General features: G+C 35.7%; 1 protein-coding gene across 3 annotated transcripts in view; it reads left to right on the top strand.

Annotated features, from left to right (window-relative positions):
* Window positions 1–14,433, top strand: part of LOC148002394 (uncharacterized) — a 99,929-nt gene extending 85,496 nt beyond the window's left edge. For 2 of the 3 annotated variants that reach the window (XM_087577186.1, XM_087577185.1), the window contains one exon: window positions 12,772–14,433. In XM_087577186.1, the coding sequence (XP_087433312.1) occupies window positions 12,772–12,884 (113 nt within the window). In that variant the 3' untranslated portion in view covers window positions 12,885–14,433. The remainder of the gene's footprint in view (window positions 1–12,771) is intronic. The other variant, XM_087577190.1, reaches the window with a different exon arrangement.
* The last annotated feature ends 256 nt before the right edge of the window (window positions 14,434–14,689 follow it).

Here is a 14,689-nt window from a genome sequence, read left to right as displayed (position 1 = left end):
ATAAGGCTGCTATGAACATAGTGGAGGATGTGTCTTTGCTTTAGGTTGGAGCATCTTTTGGGTTTATGCCCAAGAGTGGTATAACTGGGTCCTCAGATAATGGAATGTCACATTTTCTGAGAAACTTCCAGACTGTTTTCCAGAGTGGTTGTAAGAGTTTACAGTCCCATCAACAATGGATGAGTGTTCCTCTTTCTCGACATTCTTGCCAGAATCTGTTTTCACCTGAGATTTTAATCTTAGCCATTCTAACTTGTATGAGGTGGAAACTCAGGGTTGTTTTGATTTCCATTTCCCTGATGACTAAGGATGTTTAAAATTTCTTTAGGTACTTCTCAGCCATTTGCTATTCTTCAGTAAAGAAATATTTTTAGCTCTGTATCTCATTTTTAATAGAGTTATATCATGCTCTGTAATCTAATTCTGGAGTTTTTAGACTATTCGATATTAGCTCTCCATTTGATGTATGATTGTTAAAGATTCTTTCCAAATCACTAGGTTATGGGTTTTTCCTAAGGACAGTGTCCTTTTTCTTACAGAGGCTTTTCAGTTTTATGAGGTCACATTTGTCAATTATTGATCTCAGAGCTAAAGCCATTGGTGTTTTGATCAGAAAATTTCCCCTAGTGCCCATGTATTTGAGGCTCTTTCCCCGTTTTTATTCTACTAGTTAGAGAGTATCTGTTTTTGTTGTTGCTGTTGTTGTTGTTGTTTTTGTTGTTGTTGTTGTTGTTGATATTGTTGTTTTATGTTTTGGTTTTTTGATTTTTTTGTTGTTTTGTTTTGTTTTTTTGTTTTTTTGGTTTTGTTTTTGAGGTTCTAGACCAGCTTGGACTTAACCTTTGTACAGGGCAATAAAAATGGATCAATTTACTTTCTTCTATTGCCTTCCAGTTGAAAAACACCATTTGTTGAATAGGCAATTTTTTTCCCTTCTGGATGATTTCATATACTTTCTCAAAGATCGAAAAACCCTCGGTTTGAGTTTTCAGTTCTAGGACTTCAATTATAGTCCTTTGATCTATGTGCCTGTTTCTTTACCAATATCATACAGTTTTTAATCATTATTGTTCTGCAAGACTGCCTGAGGTCAGGGATGGTGATTCTGCAAAAAGTACTTTTATCATTGAGGATAATTTTTCCTGTCTTTTTTTTTCTTCAAAATAAATTTGCAAAGTGCTGTTTCTAACTCTATGAAGAATTGAGTGGAATTTTGATGGTGATTGCATTCAATCTGTTGACTGCTTCTGGCAAAATGGCCATTTTTACTAAATTAATTCTGGCAATCCATAACCATGGGAGTTCTTCCCATCTTCTGAGATCATCTTCAAATTCTTTCTTAAGGTACTTCAAATTCTTGTTATACAGATTTTTCATGTTTCTGGTTTGAGTCATGCCAATGTATTTTTATGTACATTGTGACTACTGTGAAGGTGAAGGAAGTCCTTTAATTTCTTTCTCAGGGTATTTATCCTTTGTGTAATAGAATGCTACTGATTTGTTTGAGTTAAAGATATTCACAGTCACTTTTCCTAAATTGTTTTTCAGACTTGTACATTTCTGGTGGGACTTTTAGGGTCAACTAAATATACTATTATACCATCTGCCAATCGTGACAATTTTGTTTCTTCCTTTCCCATCATTATATATTTAACTTCCTTTTCTTAACTAATTGTTCTGCATAGGAATTTAACTACTATACAGAATAAGTAAGGAGAGAGTTAGAAACCTTTTGTCATTCCTTATTTTACAGTTATTGCTTCAAGTTTCCCTACATTTAGTTTGATATTGGCTACTGGTTGGCTGTATATTACTATTTTTATGTATGTGCATTGGGTTCCTGATCATTACAAAATGTTTAAGGGGAATTTTTGTTGAATTTTGTCAAATAATTTGTAAGCGTCTAATGATATGATCACGTGATTAATTTTATTGTATTTTTTGTCTTTGAGTTTTTTATATAGTGGGATATGGTTGTGGATTTCTATATATTGAACCGTCCTGTCATCACTGGGATGAAGCAAGTTGATCATGAAGGATGATCATTTTGATGTGCTCTTGGTCTTTGAATGTGAGAACTTTGTTGACTACTTTTGTATTCTTGTTCATAGGGAAATTAGTCTGAAGTACTGTTTTTGTGTTAGGTCTTTGTGTGGTTTAGACATAAGCATAATTGTGGCTTCATTGAACGAATTTGGTAGAGTTCCTTCTTTTCCTATTTTGTGTAATAATTTGAATAGTATGTTATGAGGTCTTTTATGAAGGTCTGATAGTATACTGCAAATAAATCAATTTTGTCCTGTGCTTTTGTGAATGTGAAACTTTTAATAATTGTTTCTCTTCTTTTAACAGTTGTGAGAATATTCACATGGTTTATATGATCCGGATTTAATTTTGGTACCTGGTATCTGTCTAGAATTTAGCACATTTCATTGAGATTTTCCATTTTTGTTCAACATAGGATTATGTAGAAGGATCTGGTGTTATTTTTTTTAATATCTTCAGATTCTGATCCGTCCATCTACAATTCTGATATTGTTAATTTGGATACACACTCTGAGCCCTCTGGTTTGTGCAGCTAAGGGTTTATCTATCTTTTTGATTTTCTCAAAGATTCAACTAATCCCTGATTTTGTTGATTCTTTGTATAGTCCATTTGTTTCCACGTGGTTGATTTCAGTCTTGAGTTTGTTTAATTCCTGCCTTCTACTCCTCCTCCTTGGTGAAGTTTTTCCTTTGATGACTATAAACTGACCTTGATTACCCTTTGTTAATTTTTGTTTTAAAGACTATTTTAATCCATATTAGAATAGTACTCCAGATTGTTTCCTGGATCGTGTGCTGGAAAACATGTTTTCAGCATTTTTCTCTGAAGTAGTATTTGTATTTCTCAGTGAGGTGTTTCCTGTATGAAGCAACACACTTGTTACTGTTTTCGTATTCAGTCTGTCAGACTACTTCTTTTTATTAGGGAATTGAGTCAGTAGATGTTCAAAAATATTAGAAACCAATAATTGGATTTTTTTCTTTTTGTTGTTGTTGCTGTTGTGGTTGTTGGTGTTGTTGCTGTTGTGGTTAGACATGAAATTATGTTTATGTGTTAAGTGCAATTAGATTACATTCTTGATTTTGCAGAGAATTATTTCTCCCCTTGTGTTAGAATTTTCATTCCATTATCTTTTGTAGAGCTGGATTTTTGTAAAGATTGTATAAATTTGGTTTCACATGGCATATCCTGGTTTCTCCATCTACGTTATTTGAGATTTTTGCTAGAGCTATTTGTCTGGACTAACATTTTTGTTCACTCAGGGTCTGTATGGCATCTGCCCAGGCTCTTCTGGGTTTCATTGTTGCTTAAGAGAAGTCTTGTGCAAATGTGTTAGGTCTGCCTTTATATGCTACTTGACCTTTTTCCCTTACTGTTTTTAATAGAATTTCTTTGTTTTGTTCATTGGTGTTTTTATTATTACGTGAAGGGAAAAAGTACTTTCAAGTCCAATTTAGTGGTAATCTGTAGGTTTTTTTAAAATATTTCTGGGCATTTCTTTCTTTAGGTTAGTGGAGTGTTCTATAATTTTGTTGAAGATATTTACTGGTCCTTTAAACCTCCTAAGTCTTAATTCTCTTTTATACAGATTTTTCTTTTGTTTGACTTTTGCTCTTTTGTCAATGTAGCAATGTATCTTCTGCACCTGAGACCCTCTCTTTTATTGCTTTTTTATTTTGGTTATGCTTGTTTCTATGACTTCCAATATCTTTCTTGTGTTTTCTATATCCAGGGTTGTCTCAATTTTTTTATTGTTTCTATTTACATTTTAGGTACTGGATGGTTTTGTTCAACTCTTTCATCTATATGGTTTTGTTTTCATGTTCTTTAAGGGATTTTTATGTTTCCTTAGTAAGGGCTTCTACTTGTTTTCCTGTGTTGTCCTGTATTTCTTTAAGTGAATTATTTATGTCCTTGTTAAAGTTTTCGAGCCTTAACATGAGTGTGAATTTAGCATGTTTTTCAGGTGTGTTGGAATATCCAGGGCTTGCTGTGGTGGGAGATCTGAGTTCTGATGATGGTTTTTGTTGCTTAGGTGCTTACCATTACCTCTTGCCATTTATTTCTTTTCAGTGTCAGCTGTTCTTGCTGTCTCAGCAGTGCTTTCCCCTTACTGCAAACCTTTGTGTCAGCACTTCTGGAGACTAACTTTCTCCCTCCCTGCATGATCTGGGTACACAGTGCTGATTTCCAGGATCATTTCTGCATGCAGGCAGAAGTCAAAATTATTCTGTCCCAGACTGTTCCCTCATTGGTTTCTCTTTCTAGAGTGTTCCAGACAGGTTTCTCTGGGTCCAGAGATATGAACACAGTATGGGTTAGTCCTGTGCTCTCAGGATTGTCTGCACTTCTGAGACTCTCTCTCACCCCTTCATCTGTACAGAGAGAAGAGACACTAGGTCATCTCCAGACAAAAGCCAATCCTTATTTTTAAAATAGTGGCATAGGCACAATGCCTATCTAATAGTAAGCAAATCAATCGATTTTTTATCACCATACAAAATTCATGCCAAAGAAAATCTTAAATTTTATCAACATACAAATATAATTTCCAGTGTAAAAAAGTAAAATGTCATTTTTTTAATAAAAAAAATGAGGATTTCTACAAATTGACATTGTGGCTAGAATGTGTTTTGCATTAAATGTAGATATAATAATCTATCCAGTTTTGCAATGTTTTATGACTTTGCTACTTCTTCCTACATTCTCATTAATCATAAACCCATGGCAAATATAAACAACAAATATCTAAGGTATACACAGTATAATAGTCATGCCAAAAAATTATTCTTCTAATTAGTTTAGGAAGGCATAAGCAAATTCTTAAGTCCACAGTACCAGAAGAAAGTCAATATGAGTCCATGATTTTCCAAAAGAAATATGAATATTCACCAGCCCTTGAGTGTGAAGATTGTGGGAAACAGAAAAAAAGTAACAGGCAATTAACCTCAACGTAGCACAGGATATCCAAAGAAAGGGCAATGTAACTCTCCATTCCCAAACAATCGGCAGCCCGAGATTCCTCCCATACTATGAACCACTTTAAAATCTACAGTTCCCAAGGCTGTTGGGACAATGCAGAGAAGGGTGTCAGTCTTTTTACACACAGCAAAACTGAGTCTAAGTCACTCAAGTAAATTTGATGGCTAAAGAAAGAAGGTATTGAAACAGAGGTGCACAGATACCTAGTTCAGAGAGAATGAAGGGCAGTAATCGTTATTCCCCAACTGGCAGACTCTCTAAGAGCCAAATACCTTAAGGTGCTTTCCCAGTTTGTTTACTTTGTTAAACTGTTTTACCATTCGAAGTATAATAATAATAATAATAATAATAATAATAATAATAATAATAAAAACAGTAATAATAATTAATAATAATAGTAATAAAAATATTGCACTGAACAAATAAATAACAGTGATGAACGTGCATGAGTATGTCAGTGGAAAGTCTGTCATAACTGAGCAATTGGTGTCAAGTATTCTGCTCTGGAATGTGTGGGTATAGATCTGTTTCATAGGCAGGTTATGCACATTTTTGAACCCTCTGTAGAAACAGCGAAGTGTAATGGACAATGAGCTGTCTTAATATACATGCTGTTAAGGTACCTATATTCAGGTAACAGATTCCTTATTCCCCATCCAAGAAACTCCTGCTGAGACCATGAATATTGGGTGACCATTGTAAGGTCTTGAAGGCATATCTTGAAAAACCAAACATGTTTAAAATAGCAGCATATATGATATGGAGCTCTGAGAGTATGCACCTCAGGGGAAATGATGTCTATGGGTTTATGACAATATCCTCTGATCAAGAATGTTTTGATCATTTCTTAATAAAAGTATAGTTTTGCACTTGTTATTAATTTTCCTATATTCAATTTTTTATGATGGGAATAGAGATTGCATGTTTTGTATTTTGTGCTGTGATATGTATGTGTTTTGAATGAATTTTTTAATAATTCATATGTGTGGTATCCAACAGCTGTATGTATGCCTCACTACCCAAGAGATGGAATGAAAGAAATATAACAATTTTTTGACATGCGATAAAAATTTTGTAAGCAATCTCACAACATCTGAGGTTTTACCTGTTAATCACAATGAAGGCACATCACTCAGTTAACATAATAAGACAGTCCTAGAAGCTTATCAAACCCACAAATTCTATAGTGTAATAAGAAAGGAAGAAATGCCTATTCCGTGACTAGGTGGGAAACTTGAGAGGAGTTTCTTTGGAGAAGCCACTTTCATTCTTTATCGCATTGAGTGCTTTTTGGGGGGGAAGTACTTATGATCTTCTGAGGCCTGCGTGTTATCATTTTCATGTTCCGTGGTCCAATATGAATTAACTTTGATTTACATTCTGTTTCTCATAAGAAGGATTTGTCTTGTTTTAGAACACTACCATACAATAATAATCCTATAAACTTGTGATTATATGTTCACATGAACTCAACCCATGTTCAGAACAACCATAGCTCAGGCATTGCCAAATTCTGGATTCTGTGTACTGAGACATCTTGGCAGTTTTAAAAGTTTTTTATCTTGGCAGTAGGCCAGCAGTGTCTTGGATTCCAGCCTGAGGTTAGCTTGACTATAAGAGCTCACTCATCAGGCCTGGAGGAACAGTTAAGCATGTTACACTCTATGGAACCTGTGCCACATATCTTAGTGTACCAAAAACCTGAGTTTTCTCCAAACATCAAACAAAGATTCTAAGTCTGGTGTAATCATTTCTTCAGAGTCAGACATTGTACCAAATTCTGGGAATAAGGACACACATCATGATAGCTTCCTATAATGTTCATTGGATTCCAGTATGCATCCAGACCACATACGTCAAAAGAAATAGTACTTAAAGTGGACCCCAGATGTCAGCACTGGCCTCACCTTGAAAGAATGACAGATACATATCCTTAGAAAGAAAAGGAGGAGTTTAGTTCCCGCATATTAGAAGGATACAAAAAGACACAAATGTGTATGCAGAAATACAGAGGGAAGAAAAAGATACAGGATGAAGGAAAGAAAGAATGTAAAAAACATGGCAAATACAAACAATCACACTCACATGAAACAGAAGGAAAGAGAGTAACAGAAAAAGACAGAGAAAGAGAGAGAACAAAGTACAGAATTGTATATGGTAAAACATGCATGAATCAATATTATCTCAGAGCATAAGGCACAGGGAACAAGAGGAATGGTAATGACCTGGGGACTATATGTCAAGTAGTGAAATGATGTGTGAAGAGTTTTCTAGAACTGCTAACAAAGCCTTTTGTTACCAAGCACCTAGAAGGAAGGAAAAAGTCACCACCAGTCACACCAACTAGAATCTCACACACCTCATAAGAAAAGGTTATTTCAGAATGCATCATAGAAAAACAAATTCCATTGCCTCAAGCACTGAGTTCTGCATTCAGTACCCAGGCTCTTGTATTCATTTGGATAAATCATGTTTTATTTCTGGTATTACTCTTGCCCAAGCTTCTCATTCTTCCTTCACTGTGAGATGCCTTTAGGACCATGAGCTTAGCACAGGAACACACTGTAAGTATGTTGTCAGTCACTCCATTTCTTTCTTCTACTGCTGCTGGTGAGGAAATTTATGGAAAACAGTGGTTGTTCATCAGCCTCTGTAGGTAGAAAAGTACAACTGAACTTACAATTCATGGAGGCATAGAAGGTCAACACATAAACCTAATTTCCAACAGAAAAAGAACATGCCTCACTCCCCCAAAGGTATAGGCCCAGGCTTGATCTGCTTGCTTTGTGAATTTATGTTCTTATATGTCCCTGCCAAGAAGTGTTTATATAAGAAGCTTCAAATTTCCTCTTCTCCCCTGCAGATAATCACAGAAATATCTCATCAAGCTTATTTCTAACTGCACCATAAATAACTTTTCTTCAGAAGTTTCAAGGCATGATTTCTGAAGCTAGGGTTATAAAGAGAGTGATCTCATGATTTCTCATTCTAGGGCCATAAATATTGTTTAAAAAGTCAGGCAAAGGAAGTGCATGGTCTACACACCAATCGATTTATATCACTAAATTACAAAAGCAACATAGAATTGACCAAAAGGTTTCTGTGGGTTTTTTTTTGTTCATTGTCTGTGATAGTTTCTTGTCTGCACTAGACATTTTTCTATATTCTTATGGAATCTTTATTCCCAATTACACCCCCAGGGTCTGGTTAAAGAAAGAGGCAAAATGGGCAACAAAATAGCTTTGAATTGTCACCTCTTGGCTTTGAAAATAGGCAAACTAATATTCTTCAATCCTTGACTGTCACAGATTATGGCAAGGAGGAATGTTCCTTTGCTACCCAATATCTGAAATTGTCATGCCTCAGGATTAGAATGCCCATCTCAAGGAACTCTCCTTTGGGAAGCACCATATTCCTACTCAGCAATCACTCATCCTTTCCTGGTCCATTTTTTCTTGTTGGTTTACACTGAGTTGTAATTTAAGCTTTCTTCTGCCCCACTCTCTTCTCTGAAAACTCCAAATTCTTTCTGCAAAATAGAATCAGGAATCATCCCAATATATACATGGATGTATCCAACAGGCATTGTCTGAAAATTAGAAGAACTCTTGCTGTAGTTATAACACTTGAGACATCACACAGAATGACAATGACTCTCAAAATTCAACAGGATTATCAGAAAAGGAACAACTGACAACATCAGGAATGGTCTTTGACTGTTTTTAATCAACTTGGTGTGTTGATGAGAATTTAAAATTCCCTTTCCAAGATAACTTACACAAATATGCCATTGAGAAGCTCCATATTCCAAATCCAGTGAATTTTCTAGGCTTGAATGGAAATAGCTAAGCTCTTACACCTTGGGGAACTTTTGTCTCAAAGTCTGTTTAGGAATGTTGCATCTTGTCTTCAAAATGTTCCTACTTATCACCAAAAGGAATTACGTAGTCCTGAGAATGCTCACCAGGATGAATGAACAGGAGGAAAGACAACCTGCTTCACCACATACAAGTGCCTGTAAGGACAACGAGGAAGAGTAGGCAGGTTTGGGTCCAATGTGGGATTTTTGTTAGGGGTACAGTCATAAAAACCATGATTTTAAAATTTGCCACAATATGCCATAGCAAACATACAATGCAACCATGACGGTGGTGGGAGCAGTGAAAAACTGTTGGCAGACATAATAAAGTAGTGTAAGCAACAAAAGAGAAAATTCTTATTCTTAGTATGATGTTATCTTCTTTGCATCAAGTAAACCAAAGCATGATAGGATATACGCCTCTGAAAGTTAGTGAGATTCAGTTAGAAGAAAGAAAAAAATAAATGGTGGCACAGGAAATTGTAGTAGAGTTGGCATAGGTCAGTTGACAGAGTTAATGCTTAGCATGTAGGAAGACAGAGTTCACACTGGGGCTCTCCTCATTGGCTTCTGTGACGCTGTTTTTCATCATAACTATTGGGAATGGATAGCAGGATGATTTAAACAAAAATATAACAATAAAAATCAAGGAACCAATCCACTCTTTTCAGAGCAGAACAATTAGGTAATTTTTAAAATTTGATTTAACATATATTATTTCTAGAATACATTATTTTTGCCTGTGTGCGCACATCCACATGTATGTGGACAAACACTTGCCAAGATTCCATTGGGAAGTCAGAGTACGACTTGTAGAAGGTGTTTTTTTTCCTTTTTCCTGTGGTGTATCAATACACACTTAACAAAAAAACCAGCACAATAGTCCCATCAAGAACTTTCTAGAACAAGGTCAGGACCAAAGATAATTTGATTTCTTTTCATCAAGTAATGACATAGAAATCTAAATAGATTGCTCTTTAAAAAAGGTCAACTGTACAAACCCCATAAGCTGAGCTAAAAAAGGATATGTTCTCCCCTGTGCTTTTCTTGTCAAATTTTTACACTAAAGCTACCATCATACAGAGCTAACTAATATATCCCTAGATGTTAACTTTTTAGCATATTCTCTCATATTATATTCCATTTCCATATCTTCCCAACCATGCAAACCACCAACATCTCCATTCATACTTTTATTATACTTTTAGAAAATGTTAAGTATTTCAAAGGTATCAATCAAGTTGCAATGAAGCTAGGCATATGCCTTCACATTGAGCCTAGGCACAAATTCTAGTAGGAGGTCAAAGATACAAAAATGGAAGCAAAATCACCAGGAACATTTCCTGATTCCTGTGTTAGGAGACACACATAAACACAAACTACACAACTATAACACATAATTAGAAATTGTATGTGCAATCCTATGCCCTGCTTGTTTGGAAAGTCTCAGTGGGCCACTGTGAGGCTTGTTGAATCTGTGGGTTTGGTAGCCATGTCCTCGAAATCTCTGCCTCCTAAAATCTTGCCTTCTCTTCAGCAGAATTCAATAAACTCTGCCTAATGTTTGGGTATAGTTCTCTCTTAATCTAAGTACATCAGTTGCTGGGTGATGCCTCTATAATGATAATTTGATGAAGCTCCAATCTATAAATATAAGAAAGTGACATTACAAATTATTTCATTCACTTATTTTTGCCATACAGTTTTGAGTCTAGTCTCCTTTTTTGGGTCATCTAACATACATTACTCTCTCTCAAGATGGTGTCAGGAGTTGACATTTTTGGCATAGGACTCAAGACAATCTATGTGTTTCTGAACAGAATAGTGTATAAAGACAGTAAGTTGCATTTACACAAAACAGTATTTAACAGCTGATAAAAATATGATACCATGAAAGTTTAAACAAATGGATGGAACTTGAAAAAAATTCATCATGAGCAAATTGCTCCAGAATCACAAACCTAAACATTGTATGAACTGACTCATAAGCAGGCATTAATTTCTCGATGACATATTTCTCAATAATTTCCACAGGACAAGTAAAAATTTTGTATGTCCAGATTAATATTAGGTGTTAGATGATGTATAGTAGAATAATATAGTATGTTACTGATCATGTCCTAAAGTATGTGTCTGTGGAGCAAATCACACTATAAACCAAAACACATATCATTTTACTATCTATCTTTTGCTGCCTTCAATATATGACCTAGGTTGCTTAGGATTTACAGAGATGAATCTCTGCTTATGAGTTCTGCGTGTATAGCAGTGAAACATCACATTGAAAAGAAAATTGTCTCAAAAGTAAAGAGTTGTTAATCGAATTCTCTTTTATAAAATATACATTTATAAAACAAGCTTTAAAGAACAGTCAATATGAACACTAAAGAGTAGACTTTCCAAATTTCAATTAGCTGTAATAAGATCATGTATCATCATATAACCATATGAAGTCAAAAACAAGAATAGAAAATTAGAAACCAAAAAGCAAACAGAAAATTATGCTAAAAGCCATTCTCTCACCTCACATGTAGCAGCACAGGCCAACAACCTGTTGGTGCTTTTGACCACTTAGAGGCAAGGAAATCACCAATATTCTCTTATACTTTGTTGTCAAGGAAAGAAATCAAGCCTAAAAGCAGTCTAGTTTGTTCACTGGATGTATGATATTATGGCCTGTTTACATTTTAAAAATGAAACATGAGAAACAAAAATCATCCAAGGAATTCTGTGATTTCCGGGCTTGGAGATTATGAAGTGACTAGTGATGCAGAAGCTTCATCTGTTGGAGGCTCTCCCACTGGTTTATTGACCATTCTAAATCATAGAGCTATTTTGCATATATGAGTGATGAATGCAGTTAAGACACATGCCCAGAGCAGACCTTTGAAAAGTCACCTCTCAGGATGCAGTCTGCCACATCCTCATCCTTGCTGGAAACTCAATATTAATATTTAATTGAAATCATTTTTTACCCCCAAAGTAAAATACGCAAATAGTATCTGACCCAGAAATTTCTCAACCTTAAACAATGTTAGAAATTTTTCTAAGTACTATATGTTCTTTGTTCTACTAAAATAAATAAGTGTTTTTCTCTTAAGATCCAGGGCAATCATTTTGTACAATTAATCTACCATAGTCAACAGTATAGGAGTGATATACATGTGATCCATGATGACTTTCTGATGTATCACAACATTTTAGTGAAAGACACAAGAAAGCATTGCAACCAAACCACCTGAAAAAGTAAATGATGGAAGATTTGTCTTTGTGTTCGTGAAAACTGCAATTTGTACTCAAGCAATGTTAAAGAGTGAGCCCATTATGCTGAAACATAATTTTTGGAGTTGAATGTCTGAGAATATACATGCGCAAGGATCTGGAACCAAACATAAACCTGATTTTCCATAGGACTAGTGCTGGGAAATTGCATCATGGCTCTTTATATGATTAGGCTATAGAATACTTCCATGAAAGTTCATATCATCTCTTCAACAGAGTCATCTGCAATGGACTCATAAAGAAAACCATTTCATGTACTCTGTGCAGAAATAAAAATAAAAATAAAAATTTTCAAATAATATATTATGAGTAGAGAAATTTCAGCTATAGCAGTACAATCTAATTTTTTCAGGGAATGTATATTAATAAAGATACAATTTCAGGTACAAATGACTCTGTGTAACTTGAGATCCCATAATTAGAATTCAGAAGCAAGCAGAGCTCAATGCATTCAAAGGCCGTCTACCAGGAATTGATTACAATTCACACAAGGGAATGTTAATGTGTCAGACAAATAGAATAGCAAATATATGTTTTCCCTGAAATGCAGTACTTTTGACTAGATGAGAAAAATATTTTGACATATTCCTTCTCTCCCTAGGGCTTATGCTCTTGCTATTGAGGAAAATGTGTAAGAGACAAGAAGAGAACTACAAAGACCCATGTGATTCGACTGTCCATTCCCAGCCTAGTTTCCTTCATCATCTGGAGTAGTTCAAAATGATGTTGTGTCTTTTCTGTTCAGTCCTTTTAATGAATGTCAAGATACTTCTGTTTCTTTATGTATTGGAACTTTCCTCCAGTCTTTCCTAATGGCATACATTAGCATATGGTGTCTTTAATAAAGAGATATGCATGGACATGCACAGATGTTCAAAAAAGGGAAAAACAAAATCAGAGGATTTTTGAGAGCCAGGGAAGACAGAACCTTCCCTACACGTTTCTGAGTAAAAGCACTGTTTTCAGATAGTGAGTAAAGTAGGGAAACTAAATCCACACCATTAGCCAATGTATACATGTGACTGAATCTACCTACAGAACTCACATTAAAATTAGACTAAGCACACCAGATTGTAGGGAGCCGTATTGGATTTGGGCCTGGCTGCTTTGTGGCTCAAAGTGTCTACATGATTCTTGGCTGCATGGCCACAGATGTTCAACCTTGAAATGACTGTCATAAGTCTTGAGAGTGTTGGACAAAAGCCTCTCCCATGAATTTACGGCACAGGAAGATAACATTCACAGGATGTTTCAGTCTGAGCAAACACCAGATGTCTCCGGCGTCTCTATCGCATGACCTCTTCATCTTCTGCTCTTGGTGCTGGGATGCCCTTCTCCCTCCATCCTTTGTGTTTCACTAAGGACACTCCCCCTACCTGAAAGCCTTACAAGCTCTAACGTTCGCCCCAATAAATGAGACCTTGACAATAGAACTTTTGCTTGGTCTCCTTCTTCTCTTCACCCCCATTTGATACACAGGTAGAAGGCCTCTTCGGGACCCTGAATAACTGGACCTGCTGGACGGGTCACCAGATATTTCTGAAGTGGTTGACAAGTTTTCTATCCATCCCTAGGAAAGTCGAAGTGCAGTGCAGAGTATGCTTATTGTGGGTAAAATCAGAACATACTCTGCTTAGGAAGAATCAATACTCTGACTCTGTAGCCCCACCACTAAAGTGTCCTTTCCATATCCATGGTCATGTTTTCCATTCCAGAATATATCCTCTAGTAAAGAAAAACTCTCCAGCAACACTCACAGAAAACAGGGCAGACAAAGTGCATCTTAAACTATTATCTGTAAGAACCAAGAAAAGTCTGAAAGGATCAATCCTCTGTGTATTACAAGAAGTAAAAAATGCCATGACTCACTCAGAGTTCTGAGAATAGCACCCACTTATGAGGACATGTAGGTTTGTGACACATTGTTCTTTTAACTCTAATATTTAACTGTACCTTCAAGTCGAACAGCAACATGATTGCCGATAATTACGTTTTACAAATGTAGGTAATTTGCTAGAATACTTGTGTCTGGAAAGTCAGATAAACAATCATGTTAGGTGGATGGCTGGATGGGTTTGTGACTTACTAAGGTTATTAGTGAAAGCAGAGAATTGTGGATGAAAAAACAAAGTACAATTGGCAAATTGTTATACAAATTAGCCTGATTTGGCTGTCTACCTCTACATAATGCTATGCGTATGACGTTCACTACAGGCCATTAGAGTTTGTTTTAAAGTTCCAAAATCCCGGTGAAGCAAGATGGAATACTTTTGAATTATTTATTATCCTCTTTAGGAGTGTCCAAATATTTCTTCAACAGAGTCTTTTCCATTGGTTAAATGTGAATGTTATTAGAAACAGAATCTCCGTAGAAGCTGACTGCCAGATTAATTTCATGTGCCCTTTCAGAGGGTCCCAATCCTCTGTAATTTTTTAACTCTAATGCATCAGCCTATATAGCTTCTTCTTTAGCTGAGTCTTCTCCATTAGGATCCAACAGATCAGGTTGATAGAAACAC

The sequence above is a fragment of the Rattus norvegicus genome, chromosome 11 (genome assembly GCF_021556685.1).
Source record: "Rattus norvegicus strain SHRSP/BbbUtx chromosome 11, alternate assembly SHRSP_T2T, whole genome shotgun sequence".
In the NCBI taxonomy this organism is placed as follows: domain Eukaryota; kingdom Metazoa; phylum Chordata; class Mammalia; order Rodentia; family Muridae; genus Rattus; species Rattus norvegicus.
This window is presented reverse-complemented; position numbering and strand designations above follow the sequence as displayed.